We start from the raw sequence: 20,877 nt of genomic DNA, 5'->3' as shown, positions 1-20,877 counted from the left end.
TTGCAGTTGTGTACAGTCCACACCTATAGAGAGACCTATGGAATGTTCTGGCAAAGTTTAGACGAGAGTATGTGTTGATGTCTTAGGTCCATTTCATGTATTACCCAACATTATAAATATTATTATGTTATTTTGACCATCTGTCAAGGTGACCGGAGGTCAAGGGGATGTCTGAACCAACTACACTTAGGTTATCACTTTTTCTTAGTGACATTTTTACCAAACATGATACCATGTGAAAGTTTGACTGATAATGGAGTTCAGTTTACTGCATTAGCTATGAGGAGTTTTCTAGAAGATTATGGTATCAAGCATTTGCGTACACTTCTTTATCACACACAAATCAATGAGAAAGTTGAGAAATGTAATAAAGTATTAGTGAAGTTTATTCAAAGTGTGATAAGATCATGAGTGAATTGTGTGAATGCTATCAGAGATATGGTTTGGTCCGGATGGATCACTCCGCATTCAGTGACTGGCAAGATTCCTTTTGAAGTTATGAGGAGAAAGAAGGTGGGGCCTCCTTTGAGTCCATTTTGGATTGGCAAGTTGCTAGACCCAGAGTGTGTTGTTAATTTACTGAGCAAGTTGGCGAAGAGCAATTGCAATATAAATAGTTCTGACCACTGTGCAAGAGAGGAGAAAAATGTGAGAAAAAATGTGAGGTCAGGAGTTTGCGCAGAGGATTGGGTTTGCACTTTGAAATTTCTATTGCTAAGAAAAGGGGTTTCCAAGTTCAGGGATCCTGTACAAGTAGGGATTAATGGCAATTCAGTTTGTGTCATGCGTGGAATATATCACTAACAGCTAAATGTGGAGACTTTCATCAGTATATTAAAAATGTTGAAGTATCTTTAGGTGCATCTGAAGTAAAGTAATTGTTCGATGCTCAATATTATCGTAACAGGGTCAGTCAAACAGAAACTGGTAGAAATGTGTTAAACAATGTGCCAGCAGTGAAATATCACAGAAATCAACATGTCATAAGAGCTACCAAGTGACCATTAGATTGAACTGTATATATCATTTTTATTCAGATATTTTAGAAATATCTTTATGGATTAGTCTTTGCATTTCTTTATGGGTAATAGGTCCATATTATTATTTTATTTCAAGAAAGGGAGCTATGTTCTCCTCTTTCATATGGACAAATAAGATCCCAAGATTGGCACTTAGCACTTTAAATTATCCTGTCGCTGATGGAGGACTATCTCTTCTGAATGTCAGAAATTATTATTATGCGACATTTACACATCACAGTTTTATATTATTCTTTTTAGATCCTCAAGAGGCAGATAACCTCTGCATGGAAAATATTCTAAGGGAGTATAACATAATAGACCCCACAAGAGTTACTAAGTACCCTAAAAAAGTATGTTATAAGACCCTACAATAGCCACTTAAACAAAAATCACAGCTTTTAGCACACTACGATATTCTAAGAATTAATATCTCAACTAGGGTTTCGAATATATATACGGGGGAAACAGGTTTGTTAGAGAACAATATACTAAGGTTGGGGGAAGATAACAGGTATGTCCAGATCCAGGATATCCCCAAGGGGAACTGTTGGAAAACATGGTCAGAGATTGAAACGGGGCTTCAACATACAAACACAATCTTAAAATGGGCATTTATTAGATTGAAACCCATATTGGAAAAACTAGATATGGAAAACCTGCGTTATAAAACTATTATTAGCGAAGCCCTTAATTCCCCCGCACAACGGAAAATTAGTAACTGGATTAAAATCTTTGATGACAATAAATCTCTTTCACTATACGAAAAAGTTAGGGATAGATGGGAAAAGGGAAGATATACAGATTCTTAAACCAACCTGGAATAGGCTTAATAAACTTAATGCAGTTATATTCAGAGGGGCAAACTTTAAACGCATGCAATACTATTCAAAATGGTTGATATATACAACACCCTCTTTTCTTCATAAAATATACCCACAAATGGAAGATAAATGTTTTTGTTGTGCAGAGAAAGGAACCTGGACGCATATCATTTGGGAGTGCCCAAAAATCCAGAGTTTCTGGGAGGAGATCGAGAAATATCTTACATTTATAATTGAGCCCCTCATCTCACTTGATAAATCCACTGCAGTTTTGGGCTGCTCTCCTGCTACCTCTGCACATGAGGAAGGCTTGTTTATTGCAGCTTTAGTAGCAAGATCTCTAATTCTGCAATTGTGGAGAACAGAGAAGGTACCTACCTTTAATACATGGAGGGCAACATTGTCTAGAATACGAGGATTGGAAAAGAAATATGCAATAAGATCAGGAGCAGTAAGAAAGTATGAGAAATATTGGAGTGAGTTTGAAATATAGGATAACATCTTGTAGTGGGTATAAAAGGATAGAACATATATATATATATATGTATCTGTTCGGATATAGCACTCTGCACGTTAGGTTAAGTTGATCTTTTTCTGTACTCTTGTTACACTTGGCATAAAAAGATAGGGCACATATGTAAGTATGTATCCTGATTTAGCACTTTGCACTTTAACCTACTAGGATCTTTTTCTGTATTATAGGAATATTGCGATTGCACCACTGAGTATTTAAAAATGTATATTTATAATACTGTAATACTTTGTACTCTGGACTTAAACTATTGTTTTCCTTTCTCAATATTTTGAAATATGTATTTATGTATGATATTATTGTATGTTGTTAAGTCTATGAACTCTCAATAAAAATAATTTAAAAAAGAAAGAAAGGGAGCCATGTGGCATCCTTATATACACTCTTTATCTGAGTTGATGTTGCTTCTTTCATTCTCAACTAATTAGATGATGTGTTCCCTTTGAAATGCATGGGTGTTTCATTGAAAGGAGTTCAGTTGATGTCGAGCTTCTGGGCCCCTTTGTATGTTGTACTCTTATCTCTGTATGCTGCATTAAACTGGAGTTTACATCCACAAGAAGTTGGAGTTATTGGATACTTCAGATGAATCTACTCCATGGACCCAGGTGCTAGGCTGTAGGTCACAACAAACCTCATGGATGGCATCCCCTATCTCTGGTGGTCAGTGGCCATGCAAGTAAATTCACCTAAGTTACACATTCAAAAAAGAACGATTAGGCCTGCATCCCCCATTCCTGGAAATGTAGCCCATCACCAGCCCCACAGCTGTGCCCACTCTGTGAATCACCCATTGTGATCCTGCTGTGTTGATTGGCCACAGCAGCTGTGACTGACCACGGTCCAACTGTCGTGTAGTCCCCTACTTCTCAGTAGGAACTGCGCATTTGTTGGGCAACATAAATGTAGGGATGGTGCCAGACCGATTCTGTGCACCCCTGCACGATATGTCGTCATGAAGGCCAGCTATCCCAAAGTGCCATCAATAGACCCCCTAAACCTAGATGGGTGGCAAACAGTTTTGGCAACCACAGAACATGATGACCCTGAGCTCTCCCAGGGATCGTGGTAACAGATCTAAAACCATTTAGCTCAGTCACTCATCCTCTCTTTCTCTCAGAGAAGATACAGAGTGGAGAGACTTCAATATTTATTAAACCAAAGCGACTCTTGTTTAAAATATATGTGCTACAATGATCAATAGACAGAAGCGGATAAAAGTGATTAGCAATATCAGGACAGTGAAGAGAATAAAATGTTACACCATCAACAGCATATAAACAATCTCTAGATAGCGCACTCCTACTATGCGCTCCCTAACCTAAATGTCTAGGGTGTATGTGTAAGTGTCTGCCAAGAATCCCCCATCGGATGAGCCAACTTCAGTACCTGAAAGGAAAGTATGTCTGTTCCTCTCATGGTCAAGATTCATGTCAAGCCGCCATTGTTTAGGTACTAGAGATAGCAGTGTCACTGCACGGGCAAAAACAAACAAATGTATTTGCACTATGTATGAGCCCTTGCACCTGATGTTCAAGGCATCATGACAGTGTTCTTGTGAAGTTGATTTTGTAAGAAAGTATAGTTCAATGTGAGGTAACGAGGTAGACAGATGATCTTGATGTTTCCAAGTAATTTATTGGAATTGGTTACAAGTTGGTGATATAATAGTTATAAGCCCCACCAGGAGCACCTAACCAGGCACTCAGCCCCAATCTAACTGACATTTACTACTCCCAACATTCCATATTGCATCACTGATGCAGGGTTCCACTGACACAGCATAACACATGTCAGGCCAGGATACTACATAATGGAAACTAATCCACACTGTCATGGACACAAGTGTGTAAGAGTGAAGGCAACTTAGGAGAAAACTTGTGTGCATGTAAATGGCAGTGTTTCATTCTAGGCCCATCCGGGGCACATGACACAATGTGCCTGCAGCCAAATGATGCTCTTATACGATCAGCATAACCAAGGTTTTTATTTGCAGTAATATAACATAATGTGTATGTAAGAATTTGGGTTATTAGTTAGGGGGTGAGGGGGTGAAAGCCCCACTGTGGCAACCAACACAATCCTTGTCATGGTGAACCACAAAAGTCACTTGATTAACCCATGCATAATCATCTGCTTGTTTGGCACAAAAACAGCCAGGCTTAACTTAGAGGCAATGTTTAAATTATTTATGCGGAAAGCGGCGTGCTGCGACCGACGACTACGTGGGAGCACTAATTCAGACTATGTGTGGTGTGTGTAGGGTAATGACTGTTCGTGAGTGGTGAGGTTTGAAAAGTGATAAGTGGTAGTTAAAAAATACCTGGCTCGTGGGGTGAAGACATTTTTTTTTAATATGCCCTCAGGCTGGTATTAGTAAAATGGTGCAGTGTGAGGTTATTAGTGTATAATTATGTACATTAACCTCGTGTGTGCGTCTACATGAACATGTTTCAGAGTCTAAAACTCCTTCTTCAGGAAGGGGTAGCACAAATCCCCACCTTACTCACATATGTATAAAAGTGTATGATACAACAAAAGTGAACTATAGGGTATATGTACCTAATTCACAGTGTTTAGTTGTTCGTAGTCTTTTGCCCAATAGGCGTTTGTTGAGAAAGACTCAGTAATAGTGGTTCATATGCTTCATGAGCCTCATGGCGTTTTAGGGGGTCAATCGCGCCAATTTGCAACGATTCCTGTAGGCTGGGTAAGTCTCCCTCCCCTAGACGCAGGCTCCGCTGGAACATGTTAAAGCTGCTGTGGAGGTTAAAGTACTGTCACTGATACCTACCAATGGGAGGTATACAAAGTATGCAGGGAATAACTAAAGGGCATATGAAATGTAGATATCAGGGCCACTTTTATTTATTCAGTCAAAGGAAACTCTGCAAAGCTTCCAGTTGCTTGACCAAATATAGATTAACCTTCTCCTCAATTTATGGGATCAAGGACAAAACCAAGTCTAGTTGCTGTGTTCATTGTTTTTAGTAATGGGTTCAAACTGTACTAGTGAGTACCAGCTATCTGCTATTGTCTGGCCCCCTTTTGGATGCCCACTAAGGACCAAGATAGGGGGGATAACTGCTTTAAGTCTCATGTGCTCTTTTAAATGAAAAGAGTCTCTCAGGCCACAAAGGTAAAGACCTTTTGGCAAAGCAATAGGTGCGGCATTGGCCACCAGCCTTTAGGCTTTCTCAGTGCTTGTTTTGTTTGGTCATGGTTTTTGCAAAACTTCACTGGGGAAGCTTCCAGGCCTTCACCAAACGTTTATTTATTTATATATTTAGATATATATCAATCAAAAAGAATGCATTGCTATAGTTGCCACTGGAACCTAAGGGAACTACTTTGTGTGAATGGGCAGCCTGTATTGTTTTTTTTCTATTTTTTATTCAAGGTTTTTGTAACAGAGGCCATGTATTAATCGATGTAGTACTATGCATAAGTGAAGCCCAATATATGGGATGGCAAGGTACAGGAATCATTCGAGCTCAACTGTGATAAATTATGTGAGCTCACATCAGTAAAACGATTCAAATGTGTTATTTTAATAAACTGGATATGCCAAACACTAGGCCTGACTAATTTCAGGTCGCTCTCAATTTTCTATGTCAGGCGTTAGCCAAGACAGTTTGATTTTAATAAGATTACATGCAGCATATACTTACTCATAGGGGCGTTCAGCCTGCCCTCTTGAACCATGTCCTGTTAATGTGTTATTCACATTGTTCTTTCCTCTCTAGAACGCAGGGAGTAATAGGTCAACGCGATTTAGACATTGGCTACTTCACCTTGAGTAATGGCATTCTGACCTTCCCTTCAGCTCCAGAGACTACCATGGCAATGCGTGCTTTGTCAGCCTGAAAATAAATTTCTACTTTTACTCAATATTTTTTTTTTATATTGGCGAAGGCCCAGTAATTTTCTCAACAATAAGCATTACAAAAACACGAAAAAACACTTGGAAGCCAAAGTCTGGCAACTGATTTACAGTCGTCGCTTTAGAACGACAAGGGCCCAGCAGGTTTCTCAACAATACAGCTAAACAAAAACCATGAGAAAACAAAACAAGCAATGACAAAGCCAGAAGGCTGGCAGGCAAAGGCCAATCTATTGACATTTCCAATGACAGTTATTCTTTTACTCAGCAAAAAGCTGCCAGAGAAGCAATGAGATCAGAAAATTATATATATATATTTCATGTCAGCCTTTTTTTAGCCAGTTTTGTACCAGGGTTGGTATGGCTACCTCGATGTTGCAAATAAGCATATCATCTGATCTCTTAAGCCCAGGTGTTTGTACAAGAAAAATAATCATTTGCAGTAAACTAAATGGATGTTATGGTCTCATCGCAGACTCACATTTGAAGATAATGTGGAATGCTATCAAGGACCAACACGCTGAGAATAGCTTGCACATGCACAAAAACTGAAAAATTGTAGCCTTAGGTTCCAGACAATTTACTTTGTATTTAATCTGACACAGTCTAACACAATGTTACAAGTTGGAAGAAGATATGCACCCTCAAGAAACTGATCACACTCACTCACTACCTCAGGGTCAAAATGTACAGACCTTGAGAAGCAATGAAATAAGAGTGTTATTATTAAAACAGAGTGCACCGCCCGCCACAATGCTAAAAATGGAGGATGTGCCCGCCACTGTGGCGGGCACATCCTAATTCCCCCAACGGGACCCCCGCGGGCGGTCCAGAATACCGATAGGGTGGAGGGCGGACAAAGTCCGCCCGTCATCCTAATGAGGCTCAATGTTTGGTGAATATGGTTTACCACCTAGCCAGTTAACATATGGGGCCTCACACGTATTTGGGGGCTTTTGGTGTACAGGAGCTCCCAGACCACAATCCCCTACAGCTTGTATTCACTATGGTGGTCAGACCTTAAATTGGTTACATGGCTTAATAGAACACTGAACAAGAGGACTAGTCCTGACCTTGCCCCAATACAGCCACAACTTGTTCGGGATCTTACTTCGGGAAAGAGCGGAGTGACGAAAATGGATAAATTCTTTCGCATACTTGGACAGTGTTCAGGTACACTAGATTTAAGTTGACACAACCTTATTTTCGATACCAGAAATATCTACCCCCCAGTAAACTTAAAAAGATGCTTGGGCATGACTTCATTTTTTGCACTCGTGCATCCCCGCAGCTAATTTTTACCTCACAGTGTGGACATTTCCATCTATTATAGTGGTAACAAGTTTACATATATCTCAATACCACAATGAGTAGGCTGGACTTATGTAAACCCACATTGTGTCTGCTGAGATTATTTCAATATCCCATGCCTAAAAAATGCGGATTCGATTTTTGGATTTAGTGCTGCTAATTGCCAGAAAATTGACTGCAATAACATTGAAAGCTAAGGAGGGTCCCTCTTATGCTAGTTGCAAAAAGAGAAGTAAGACAATGGGTCAGAGTTGAGGAGGCGGAACTGAGGAGGGAAGAAGCTTGTGGCTTTGGTAAATGTTCAATAGCAGGTCTATGGGCAGAAGTACATCAGACTTTTGAAACCCAATCGGAGGACGTTAGTGAGATGAATGTGAAAAATTGGGATCTCATTTCTATAGGGGGTAAGTGGCATGACGGGACTTATAGAACGATGGCCATGTGACAACACATGGGTAATAGAAAGATGGTCATGACATACCATCATAACTGATATCTACCGTAATTTACTTAGGCATAGATAAGAAAAGCCGTAAACACCACAGATGTTTGAATGTTTTAAGAGAAGGTTATATCAGTAATTACTGGTTTAACACTCACAGTGGCAGTAGATACAACTGATTACGTGCACATTTATGATGACACAGTACCATGTATGTATTAAGCCAGTATGCCACTGTATTTGACACGTGAATAAACATATTCAATAATAGAGAGAGAGTGTGTGTGTGGGTATGCGTGTTTGTGTTAGTGCGTCTGTGTAAGTGTGTGACTTCAATCAATCAATCAATCATGCCATTTGTATAGCGCACTACTCACCCGGGAGGGTCTCAAGGCGCTTGGGGGGAGGGGTATGCTACTGCTCGAACAGCAGGGTCTTGAGTTGTTTCCTGAAGGCGAGATGGTCCTGGGTCAGCCGAAGGTGGATGGGGAGGGAGTTCCAAGTCTTGGCAGCCAGGTAAGAGAAGGATCTTCCTCCGACGGTGGCTCTTCGGATGCGTGGTACGGCTGCGAGGGCGAGGCTGGTGGACCGTAGCTGGCGGGTGGGCGTGTAGAAGGTCAGGCGGTCGTTGAGGTACTTGGGGCCCAGGTCGTGGAGAGACTTGTGTGCGTGGGTGAGGAGCCGGAAAGTGATCCTCTTGTCGACGGGGAGCCAGTGCAGGTTCCTCAGGTGGCTGGAGATGTGGCTGCGTCGGGGGACATCCAGGATGAGTCGGGCGGAGGCGTTCTGGATGCGCTGGAGTCTTTTCTGTAGCTTGGCTGTGGTTCTGGCGTAGAGGGCGTTTCCGTAGTCCAGTCGGCTGGTGACGAGTGCCTGGGTGACAGTCTTCCTGGTCTCGGTCGGGATCCAGCGGAAGATCTTGCAAAGCATACGCAGGGTGTTGAAGCACGATGAGGAGACGGCGTTGACTTGTCTGGTCATCGAGAGGGAGGGGTCCAGGATGAAGCCCAGGTTGCGTGCGTGGTCGGTTGGCTTGGGTGCGGTGCCCAGGGCTGGGGGCCACCAGGAGTCGTCCCAGGCGGAGGGCGAAGATCCCAGGATGAGGACTTCCGTCTTGTCCGAGTTCAGTTTCAGGCGGCTGTCCTTCATCCACTCGGCGACGTCTTTCATCCCTTCATGTAGGCAGGTTCTGGCGGTGTCGGGGTCTCTGGTGAGGGAGAGGATCAGCTGGGTGTCGTCGGCGTAAGAGATGATGTTGAGGTTGTGCTGGCGTGCGATGGCTGCGAGAGGTTTCATGTAGATGTTGAAGAGGGTGGGGCTGAGTGAAGATCCTTGCGGGACGCCGTAGATGACTTCGGTGGCCTCGGAGCGAAACGGGGGGAGGCGGACTCTTTGTGTTCTTCCGGCGAGGAATGAGATGATCCACTCCAGTGCCTTCTCTTGGATACCGATGTTGCTGAGGCGCTGGACTAGGGTGCGGTGGCAGACCGTGTCGAACGCAGCGGAGAGGTCCAGGAGGATGAGGGCCACTGTTTCCCCCTTGTCGAGCAGGGTCCAGATGTCGTCGGTGGCTGCGATGAGGGCGGTCTCGGTGCTGTGGTTGGCTCTGAAGCCGGACTGCGAGGGGTCGAGGGATCCGTTCGTCTCGAGGAAGGCGGTCAGCTGTCTGTTGACGATCTTCTCGATGACTTAGGAAGAGACTACCAATGATAACATTTAAAATTGGAAAATGCCATATCTAGTGGTTATTTTAGACACACAGACTTTGTTACAACTTTATTGGCTTTGTCAGCTCAAATCTCATTTGAAGATTTGTGAATATTTACACACTGTGCACAACAAGTTCACACCACTCATCCATGATCCAATATAGTCTCTCTTGACCAGAGCATACTGTGCCACCTGCTCAAGAAATAATGCATCATAACTTCTAAATTAGTCAAGAGAAGCCATCCAGTGCATCTTGTACCCTTGCATAAGCCATAGACAGGCACCTGCGCCACTAGGCACTTTTTCACTTTGTTCATCACTACAATGGCAGCCAATCCATCCAAACTATTGGAGTCATTAGTGATAAAAGCCTTGAGATCCATCCAAGTGATTTTGTTTTCACTTCTAAAAGAGAATAGAGTGTGGGGGGATAATGAATGAATGAGTTGACTTATAGAGCATGCAGCTACTCAAAGGAGTATATCAGTTCAGTAGCAGCCAAATAGAAGGTAGCCTTTCAGATATCAAGTGGGATGAGAATGGGTGGGTTATAGGATCTATTTAAATTACTGTTCGACGAAAGAAGAAGCCAATTACATTCTTTACGTGCAAGAATCGAGAAGGATCGTCCTCCCTGTCTGACTTGGTGGAACCTAGGTATAGTAACTAATAAAGCGGATGTAGACCGAAGGTTTTCTGTTGGCTGTCACAAAATCCTGAAAACAAGATACCTAGGGCTGAGTTTGTAGAAAGCATGATGAATGGTGACAACCCTTAAATAGAATATTTTTTATATGGGAGCAAATGCAGGTTCTGCCGATGTTTGAGATTGAGTCTCGTTTAGAAATGTCAAGTTTTCTGTTCCATTTTTCAGGGACACAGAGATACATAATGCTAGAAAAACGTGTAGGTCATTACAGCGTGATTGAGAAACATTCTGAGCAAGAGCAGTAAGGCAAATCAGGTCCCAACAGTATCAAGGATCTACGGTTGGAAAGACAGATTAGTATCAAACTTTACAACAAAGGTTTTAGCAATTGTGTTTGAAGCTGGAAGAGGGAGATCACTAGGCCAGCAGTTATTGAGCCAGTGCTCTTTTCCTTGACCAGAGAAAACAATCTCTTCTTTCTGTGTGTTGCATGGCAGATGGCTCTCAGGCAACCAATGCAAAACATCACTAAGACAAGATCTGAAAGCCTCCAACGTATCAAAGGATGTAAAGTCAAAATTGAGGAACAACTGGGTATCACCGAAATATGGGTTAATTTCCATGCCATATGATTCTTTCACCTTAGCTGGGGGGGGCTCATAAATAATACTATGAAATAATGTGGGACTCCATAAGGCGCCCGACGGCACCCAAAAACGACAAATCTGTTGCTTTCTACTGACCAGAAATTATTTGAATTTGCTCCAGGCAGTGCCTTCAAAGCCTATCTGAGCCAGGAATAGAGTAGTTAACAGTATCAAACTTGCAGAAAGATCCATCAGGATCAAGGCAGAATTTTTACGACCTTCCTGAAGGAATCTTGATCGCCACAAGGATGAGGGGCATCCACACAAAAAGTGCCAGATGTCCTGTGTGCCCTATTAAAAGTGAATAGACATCCATACACTCTGAACATCTGCTACATTATGGCAGATGTGTGCATCCACCAAATTCTAAATGAGGCCCTATGTCAGAAAAATATCTTTCTCTGCCTTAATCCATCATTCTGTCCAACCTCATTGACTCGCAGGTTAGATCCTATTTATTCAAACCCTGCTGAAAAATCAACTAGAGACAAGGAATAAAATCCGGTTCAGTAGACTGTATACTTTTTTTGCTAAAACCTCTTTCACAAACAAAAATGGCAAATTACTAAAATGTTAGAGCAAGGTATTCAATAAAAGCAGGGCAAAGTGCACAATCCAGGACACAAGGGTACAATAAAAGCGACAGTGGGCCATATTCAATAAACTGACTTAGAATTTGACTCAAATGTCAAACAACGTTAGTCTAAGGGGGGAGAAAGGCAAAAAAAATGCTTCATTTACCTGCCACCTGCCTGAAATTAACTCTGATACAATGTGTGCCAATTGGGAAAATGCATTCCCTGATTTCTTTATATTTTAAAACTCCCACTTTCCACTTGTAAAATGTTGGCATATATGAAAAAGATGTAGAGAACAGTAGCGACTAATATTATAGTTACACATTCAAAACATTTGAGAGAAATTATCAAATGGGAGCTTTTTTCAGTACCTCAATGAATATAATGTCATGAACATAACTTTGTAAGGGGCTATAAACATTATTGAAGAAATACCTCTGTCTGTACGTTTGATGAATGAATTATGGCCGTCCAATGGCTCGCCGAGCTTTGCCCATGTAACCCTATCTTGTTTCTGAAGTACAATCTCTATTTTACCCACAATTCCAGTGATGCATACTAAAAAGGAAAAAGAAAAAAACAAATAAATTAGACCTTCATTTGCAGGAACGGCATATTGGAAAAAATCCAAAGTAGCCAAATACAAAAACAGGCTTACATTTTATTGTAAACACACAAGCAACGCAGAAACAAATACAATAAAACATAATAACCTTAAAAAGCAGAAACCCATTTAAATAATGCAATGACTTCGATATTTAAAAACAATGAAGAGCATTAAAAACAATGAAAAAGCAATGTACCCCCTATAAATTAAGAGACTGCAACTTAATGTGCAAAGGTATGAAAGGATCTACATATATGCAACAAACCCTTTGGGGTCATTATTTCACCCTGCAGGAGTATGCGTTTTAGCAATGCGGCTTTTATCTGCTTAAAATCCGAACAAAATAAGAGAGCAACTAATAGTTTCTATAAATGTTAAATAAAAAAAAGAAAATATGTTTAATTTCCTGCTTTCTCACTTCCTGGACAATGATAACTGGTGAAATAAGCAAAATTGGTTTAAAAAACATAAAGTGTGCGATTCACTTGGTTGAGCTAATACCAGATACAGTGTGCAGTTATTTGGAATTCACATCACCCTTGAGCTCACAATGGCCATAAACCACCTGAAATTTCGGAACAGACATAAGACTCTTTTGTTTTCTTCCTAAATATCTTGCAACACAGGTAATTTATTTCCAGATCGTTTTCTACAGCCTCTTTAAACCCTTAACAATATCACAAACAGTATTAACTATAATCATAATATCAATACTACTACTAGTAATAATGATGATGATAATAATAATAATAGTTGAAACTGATCACCTGACAAGCACTCACAGTGTCAGTTTCAAATGCCTTTATGTCTGCTCCAGGAGAATAATCCAGTAGCCTAAAACCGAGTCTTTCAAAAGCCCATGCAACTCTACTTAATCGCTGATTTGAAATATTTCGTTCTACCAAACAGAAGCCAAATACTTTAAGAGCTGCATCAACAGCACCCTATCAATAAAATAAATGTATCCTTTTATTGCTCCCGCCAATTTCCATAATTTTAGTTTCAGCCATGATAATCTGAAGATCTATTCACACATAGCATGATTCAAAAGAGCTCACTAGGGCCCAGATGTAGGTAATAGCAAAATACCGAATGGTAAATACCGAATTTTACCGATTCGGTATTTACAATTCGGTAATTGCTATGTAGGTAAAAAATTCGGTAAAAATATCGAATCGGTAAGATTCGGTAATTACCGAATCGTTATTTGCCATTGATTCCTATGGGCCTTGAAGCCCATAGGATTCAATAGCAAATACCGATTCGGTAATTACCGAATCGGTAAAATTACCGATTTTACAAGGCGGACAGGGTGTCACTTTGACACCCTCTTGCACCCCTGTTTCTGGCTTGTGTGCCATGTGACACACATAGGGCATGTTTGTGTGCCACATGGCACAGGTGTACATGCACAGATGTGCATGTACACTGGAATTCGTTATTTACCATGGAATAGTATTCCATGGTAAATAATGATTCGGTAAGGGCCTATGGCACTGATTACAGTGCCACCTACATATTGATTTACAGGATCGGTAAATTTACCGAATCGGTATTTTACCGATTCTATAAATTTACCGAATCGGTAAATATACAGATTCTGTAAATAAAATGCCCCCTACATGTCAATTCCCAAATACCGGTCCCGACCGGTAATTGGCAAGCCAAATCTGGCCCTAGATGTTTTAACAGCATATTGGTTCTGGACATTAATAATGCATGATTTGCAAACAAGAGTGGTAGGTGTCCGGTCACAATCCCAAATTGGCCTGATTGTAGCAGCCATGACAATCAGCAAGTTAAATTGGTTTTGTGCCCAGGTCCATCCCTAGTGCATGCGTCTTCTCATTCTGAATGGGTTAGTTAGTTTCCAGTTAACCATTAAATCAATGGGGTGTCACCCACAGAATCAAAGGACCTGGGTATAAATGATATAAAGGAAAGTGGTCCTTGACATTAGTTCAAACAAAAACCTGTGTGAGTATCACTTATGTTTTAGTAATGCGATTGAATCTGCATACATTGATTCAAACAACGGGGGGAGATATATTGGAGTGGTATTATTTGCAAGTAGATTGAATTCAATGAAAAAACAGTACCCAAAAATAACAATTTGAACTGAAACAAGAACAATTGTGATTGTAAACGGCGCAAAAGACTATCAGAGTATAGTCAGTGAGGAGAAAGAAAGGGTGCTCTCGTGATTTAGAGGAAGGAAGGAAAAGAGACAATTCTATTATACAATTATAATGTTTACACAACGGAAAGCGGGAGAACTTCCACTATCATATAAGCCTGTCCGTAACGATTGAAGAGGGGAAATGAGAATGGACTGGGGGAGGTACAGGCAAACAATTGGAAAACCGTCGACGTTTCGACCCTGGTGCTCCTGGGATATTTAGGACCTCGGCTGCGGGTCTTCTTCAGGACTGTAATAGTGGAGTGGGGGAAGAGAGGGGGGGGGAATTGGGTTGCCATGATCCAGCGGGTGGTCTGGATAGGATACCAAAGATGCTGGTCAGGTTAGAGCTCTATCTGTTTGCCTGTACCTCCCCCAGTCCATTCTCATTCCCCCCCTTCAATCGTTACGGACAGGCTTATATGATAGCGGAAGTTCTCCCGCTTTCCGTTGTGTAAACATTATAATTGTATAATAGAATTGTCTCTTTTCCTTCCTTCCTCTAAATCACGAGAGCACCCTTTCTTTCTCCTCACTGACTATACTCTGATAGTCTTTTGCGCCGTTTACAATCACAATTGTTTTATAAAGATGTAAATAAATATGTAAATTCCTGATACAACAAGAACCCAGAATGTGGCTATAATCTATTGTTCTTGTTTCAGTTCAAATTGTTATTTTTGGGTACTGTTTTTTCATTGAATTCAATCTACTTGCAAATAATACCACTCCAATATATCTCCCCCCGTTGTTTGAATCAATGTATGCGGATTCAATCGCATTACTAAAACATAAGTGATACTCACACAGGTTTTTGTTTGAACTAATGTCAAGGACCACTTTCCTTTATATAGTTTCCTGTTAAGTCACACATAATCCTAGCCATTCCATCTGTATATAGTATGTGGATCAATTCTATTCACTTGAAGTTCATTTTCTGTTGCCTTAACATATTCGACAGTTTATCAACAAATGTATAAAACCTAATGTAGTTCTCCTTTTTTTAAGGAAAATATATCCCATTATTCTCTAAAAAAACATTGATCAATCGCTCATAGGATGTGGCAAAAAAACAGCCTAACCGCTTGATGAATCACTGTCAATGGTTTCAGGATCAAAGCACCACATAATAAGTCATAAAAAATGTTCCTGAAAAAACCTAAAAGAAATTGGAAACAGATAAAAGGTCTCCTACAGTCCTCATGCCACATTTCATGATGAAAAAAATACATCCCTGGCGTTACCAAGCCAATTTTGGTGACACCTGATATATTTTCTTTAGTCCCCAGGCACTACAGTTACACAAACCCAACATTTGGAGCAGCGAAAATGGACAAGTATCTTGTGAACCTATCCCAAACTTATCTACAAAAGGTACAGAGTACACCTTTTCAGATAAACTTGGCAGAGACAAGAGGTTTATTTTTCCGGTTTCCCGCCTTTTCTCCAGAGCAAGGATACATACTGACAAAACAGCTGGACTAGTTGTGAGAAACTTTTATTAGATATCAAACTAGTTCAGAAAATATAGACAATAACAGTTACTGTATCAAAAGAGAATATGAAGAATATGAAAAGTATGAAGTGAGATCAAATTTTATTTCTGATAATTGTCTTTCCACCAGAGTCCTTGCTGATAAGAATTAGCATCTAAACATACTGCCATAATGAGAGGTGTAAAATCTGCTTACTGAGAGCAGGCTAACTTCAGCTCGCAAGGCCCAGTCTGTGCAAGCCTAACTGGGTTACCTGCCAACGTCCTTTGAAAAACAAACCCCCTGGCTGAAAGAATACACACCTTTCTGCCTCAGAGAGCTCAAAGTATCCTAACTGTAGCTTCAAGAAAGTCTCCTTGTGATGTCCGATGTTCTGTTAAAGAATCTCATGGGAATTTGTACAGCCTTACAAGTGAATGAACGTCTGACTTTACACTAGGACTGAGTAAAATATATCATGTTAGATATAGGAAAGGAAAGCAGACTATCATGAAATATAAAGCATAAACAATGCATTATTTCATATTTATGTGCATAATGGATTACAAAACAACTGGCTATGCCTATGGCCACAGCTGAACCATCTGCACCAATTTATAACAATGTGTAAATCTCCAACAATTCTCATAGTATCTAATGCTTTAACCACTCTACTAACTGAAGTGATCAAGAAGGCAATATCTACTTTGGCAAAAAATATTTGAATCCTTTCAGTTCTTTGTATGTGTAAGAATTTATGGGAATTAATGGTACCGACTGCTAAGGTAAAATAGGTCAGGTCTTCTTTCCTATCTATCAGCTGAGGTAGAGTATTCTCCCTGTTATATCATGTTAGATTAGAAAACAGTTCAATCAATCAATCAGAGTTTTGTTAAGTGCGCTAATCACCCCCAAGAATTATTGAGGAGCTAGCGTGATGTGAGTCTATTTGAACAGCCAGGTCTTGAGTCCGCTTTTGAACTTGGCGAAGGATGTTCGGAGGTGGATGTGGAGGTCGTTCCAGGCTTCAGCTGTAAGGTCGGAGAAGGAGTGGCCTCCGGTTCAGGTGCGATAGATGTATGGGACAGTGGCGAGGGCCAGGGTGGCTGTTAGGTCCCGAGTATAGGTAGCGTTAGTAGGGGCTTGATTTTGCTTACCTTTTTTCTATATTTTCTTTTGGGTACTGTGAGAGTGATTGTGAGGTTGTAGTGGTTCCCGTACTGTGTGTGTGTATAAATACAATGTACACCTTCTTTCCATGCTTCGTTTCAATTCCAGTTCATGTCACCGGAAGGACTTCACCCGCAGCGTTCTTGGAATACGCACTGCTCCTTCGTTCCTAACTCTGTTCCGGACTTGCTCTTCGGATCACGGCTTCTGCAGTAACATGTTTCATATTCCCTGGAGTGCAGAACAGGCACTTGGCTTTGCTTTCGTAGAACTGCTTATTCCTTTGGAAATCGATGGTGAAATACGTGACTGTTCGTTTGTTTTTCCCTTTTTCTTTTCTACAGCAACTCAGCATATATTTTGGAACCAGTTTCCATTGTTGTGGGTTTCTTGGACGATTTCACGAAGCATACAGGGACCGCATCAGGAAAGAAGGGATCCCCTATTTTTGCCTCTGTAGTTAGCAGGTGTATACTGGAGTGGCTTTTTATTCCACAGTTGAGAAGGGGGGATTTCGATCCTCTTTGGACCTGTGAAGTACATTTCCGGATGATTCAGCAAAGGTTGCATTTGTTATCTCTTAATTGGCAGGCACAGCAGCCACATGGTCTGTCCCTTTGAAGGACAGTAATTTATTTATTTATAAAACTTGTTAAGCGCATGAATACCCGGAGGTGTCTCAGCGCTGGTCAGTCAATCAAAGAATAGCTGTAGAATATTTGATTAAGTAGCGTTATTGTTGATTGAATAACCAGGTTTTGAGTTGTTTTCGAAAAGGTATCAAGGTTGTAATACTTTTTATTTGATGTGGAAGAGTATTCCACAATTTGGCAGTGGCGATTGAAAAAGATCTGTCGCCCCAAGTAACTTTCTTTGATTTGGCTATATCAAGAAGATTTGCCCTGGAAGATCGAAGAGTGCGAATTGGCCTATAAGGGCAGAGTGAGTGCTTTAAAAAGGTTGGTCCCTTTTCATGAATAGTTTTGAAAGCTATGCACAGAGCCTTAAATTTGATTCTGTGTCTCACTGGCAGCCAATGGAGTTTCCGAATAATTTTTGAAATTGGTTTGAATTTCGGTGTTCTGGTGATAAGTCTAGCGGCTGCGTTCTGCACCAGCTGAAGCTTGTTTAGCACCTTTTCTTGGGCATTAAGCAAAAGGGCATTACAATAGTCAACTCGGGACATTAACAAGGTGGAGATCAAAGTTTTTATGGTGTTTATAGGAAGGTAGGGTAACAATTTTCTGATCATTTTCAAAGTGAAAAAAGATGCAGAGACTTCAGAATTTGCCTGGTGTATAAATGAAAGTTTATCGTCAAAGATCACTCCCAGGTTCCTGACTTTGTTAACTGGAGTAGGTGGAGATCCTAGATCTTGAGACCACCAGGTGGGGGACCATGTGGGAGTGAGTTTGACGAATACCATAACCTCGGTTTTATCCGAGTTAAGCTTTAGGCAGTTTTTACTCATCCAATTGCTAATGGCATGCATTCCCTGTTGGAAGTTATTAGCTACTTCCAGCCCATTGTTGTTGATTGCCAGGACAAGCTGTGTATCATCAGCATAAGATGTAACTGCTAGGTGATGAGCTTTGATGATCCTCGCAAAGTCCGCCACATAGATGTTAAAAAGCGTTGGACTTAGCGAGGATCCCTGGGGGACCCCACAGGGGAGGGCAAATGAGCAGGATGAGTAACCGCCCATGGTCACCGATTGTTGCTGATTGGCTAGGAAGGAAGAGAGAAGGGAGATGGCGCTCCTAGAGATACCGGCTTTTGTGACACGGTCGATCAGAATAGTATGATCAACCGTGTCAAAAGCTGTGGAAAGATCGAGCATTATGAGCACCGCCGCACCTCCTCCGTCCAGAATCATTCTGATTTCGTCAGAAGCTTTTATTAAAGCAGTCTCCGTACCGTGACCTCTTCTGAATCTGAACTGTGAGTCATCAAGACAGTTGTTATTGTCTATGAATTTAGAGATCTGGATGTTCATGATTTTTTGTATAATTTTGTCTGGAAAAGGGAGACATGCTATTGGCTTGTAACTGGTGACAATGGACGGATCTAGTGTGGTTTTTTTGAGAAGAGGTTTGATTACTGTTTTTTTCCATATAGATGGAAAAATACCTGAGGTGAACATGGCATTATAAATGTCAGTAAGTGTGTGACATATGATGTCGGGAGCCAATTTAAGTATGGTGGGGGGCATGGGTCATCTGGTGAACCTGAATTGATGGTCATCATAAGTTTATGAACTAATTCAGGTGAGACATGATCAAAGGAAAAAGTAGGTGCAGTATTTAGACTGAAGTCAGAGACTTTACTGGAATTTGTGACTTCATTGGTGTACTTACTAAATTTAGAGTAAATGTCACAAACTTTATTTTGAAAATAAACTGAGAGGGCATCACACATCGGTTGCGACTTTTCTTTAGTGGTTGTTTTGTCCTGCCCTGTTAGATGTGAAACAACCTGGTAGAGTTGCTTAACTGAGTGCTGTGCTGACTCAATTTGATTATTATAATATACACTTTTCTGACAGATGATCATTTGTTTATATTTATTTAATTTGTCTTTATAACAGATTTTTTCATTTGGGTCATAGTTTCTGCGCCATTTACATTCTTGCCGTCTACAGCTTTGTTTTTCCAGCCTAAGTCTCTCATTGAACCAAGGAGCTGAATTGGATGTTCTGTTAGTGGATCTTTTCTTGGTAGGAACCGTGGCATCAAGTATCTTCCGGAGGCAATTCGTGTAAGTGGCAGCAGCTGATTTTGGATTGGAAGTGTCAATATCATACATCATATGCAGTTTATGATTAAAGTCATCGAGATTGATACTTTTCCATGATTTGGAGGTTTTACAATAAGAGGATTTGGTGGTGGGAGGATAGGGAGGGCAGATATTAAAGCATACGGCAGCGTGGTCAGTCTACATAAAAGGGAGTATTCTCTCAATAGAAATAGATTTAAGATTGGAAAAAATTCCATCTAACGTAAGTCCCGCAGAGTGAGTAGCGGAATGAACTAATTGGGTTAACCCTACTGCTTCCATTTCCGTAAGGAGAGTGATGGTGTCTGGGTCTTCACACATATCCATTTGAAAATTGAAATCGCCTAGGATGGAGAAATTATTTTCTCCTGCTATAGGTTCTAAGAGGCAGCTCAGAGATGGTAGGAATACTGAGCGAGGGCCCGGGGGCCGATAGAGCAAGATGCCTCTGAATGAGCTAGAGTATGGCGTAAAAAACGTAAAGTTAATTGCCTCACAAGTGCTGATAGTAAGGGGCTCCATTAGTAAGGTGTAATTGTCGCGATATATTATCGCTATGCCTCCTCCTTTTTTTAAACGCCTGTCATGTCTAATATTTATAAAGCCCTCTGGAGTGGGCGTGGTAAAATCGGGGTCACAAGCCAGGTCGCCCCAAGTTTCTGTAATGAACAAAATATCCAAATTCCAGTTTTCAATAATATTAGCTATTTCATATCTGTGTATAGGAGGCGATCTAGCATTAACATGCGCTGCTTTGATTATTCCAGGAGGTTTATCAATTTTAGTCATGGCAGGAGTGTGTAGATGGGGATTATCCATAATGTGAAGAGAGCAATTGGGACAGGTATACGGCGAGTACTTTAAATGACCCAAATTTATGGGGCTGCAGATATGGGTAATTTTATTAAATGTCTTTAAGTACTCAGCTTTATATTGGATTCTGTGTGATACTAAATTTAGGGAACAAATGCCTGGGGAACTGGCCCTAGGTCCGGTCTCGGCGCGGACGAGCGTAGACGGGCTCGCCTTTGACGAGCCATCGGCGAGCCTCCGGGGCGCCCGCTGCGCTCATCCGC

At 41.0% G+C, this 20,877-nt stretch overlaps 1 protein-coding gene across 2 annotated transcripts in view; it reads right to left on the bottom strand.

The window, feature by feature from the left end:
* The window catches only part of CYB5R4 (cytochrome b5 reductase 4), a 1,195,924-nt gene that overhangs the window by 418,814 nt on the left and 756,233 nt on the right, over positions 1–20,877 (bottom strand). For both annotated transcript variants that reach the window (XM_078648153.1, XM_078648152.1), the window contains one exon: positions 12,031–12,153. In XM_078648153.1, coding sequence (XP_078504279.1) covers positions 12,031–12,153 — 123 coding nt within the window. The remainder of the gene's footprint in view (positions 1–12,030; positions 12,154–20,877) is intronic.

Source organism: Lissotriton helveticus, chromosome 6 (assembly GCF_964261635.1).
Source record: "Lissotriton helveticus chromosome 6, aLisHel1.1, whole genome shotgun sequence".
In the NCBI taxonomy this organism is placed as follows: domain Eukaryota; kingdom Metazoa; phylum Chordata; class Amphibia; order Caudata; family Salamandridae; genus Lissotriton; species Lissotriton helveticus.
Note: the sequence above shows the minus strand (reverse complement) of the source record. Positions and strands in the feature narration are given on the sequence as shown.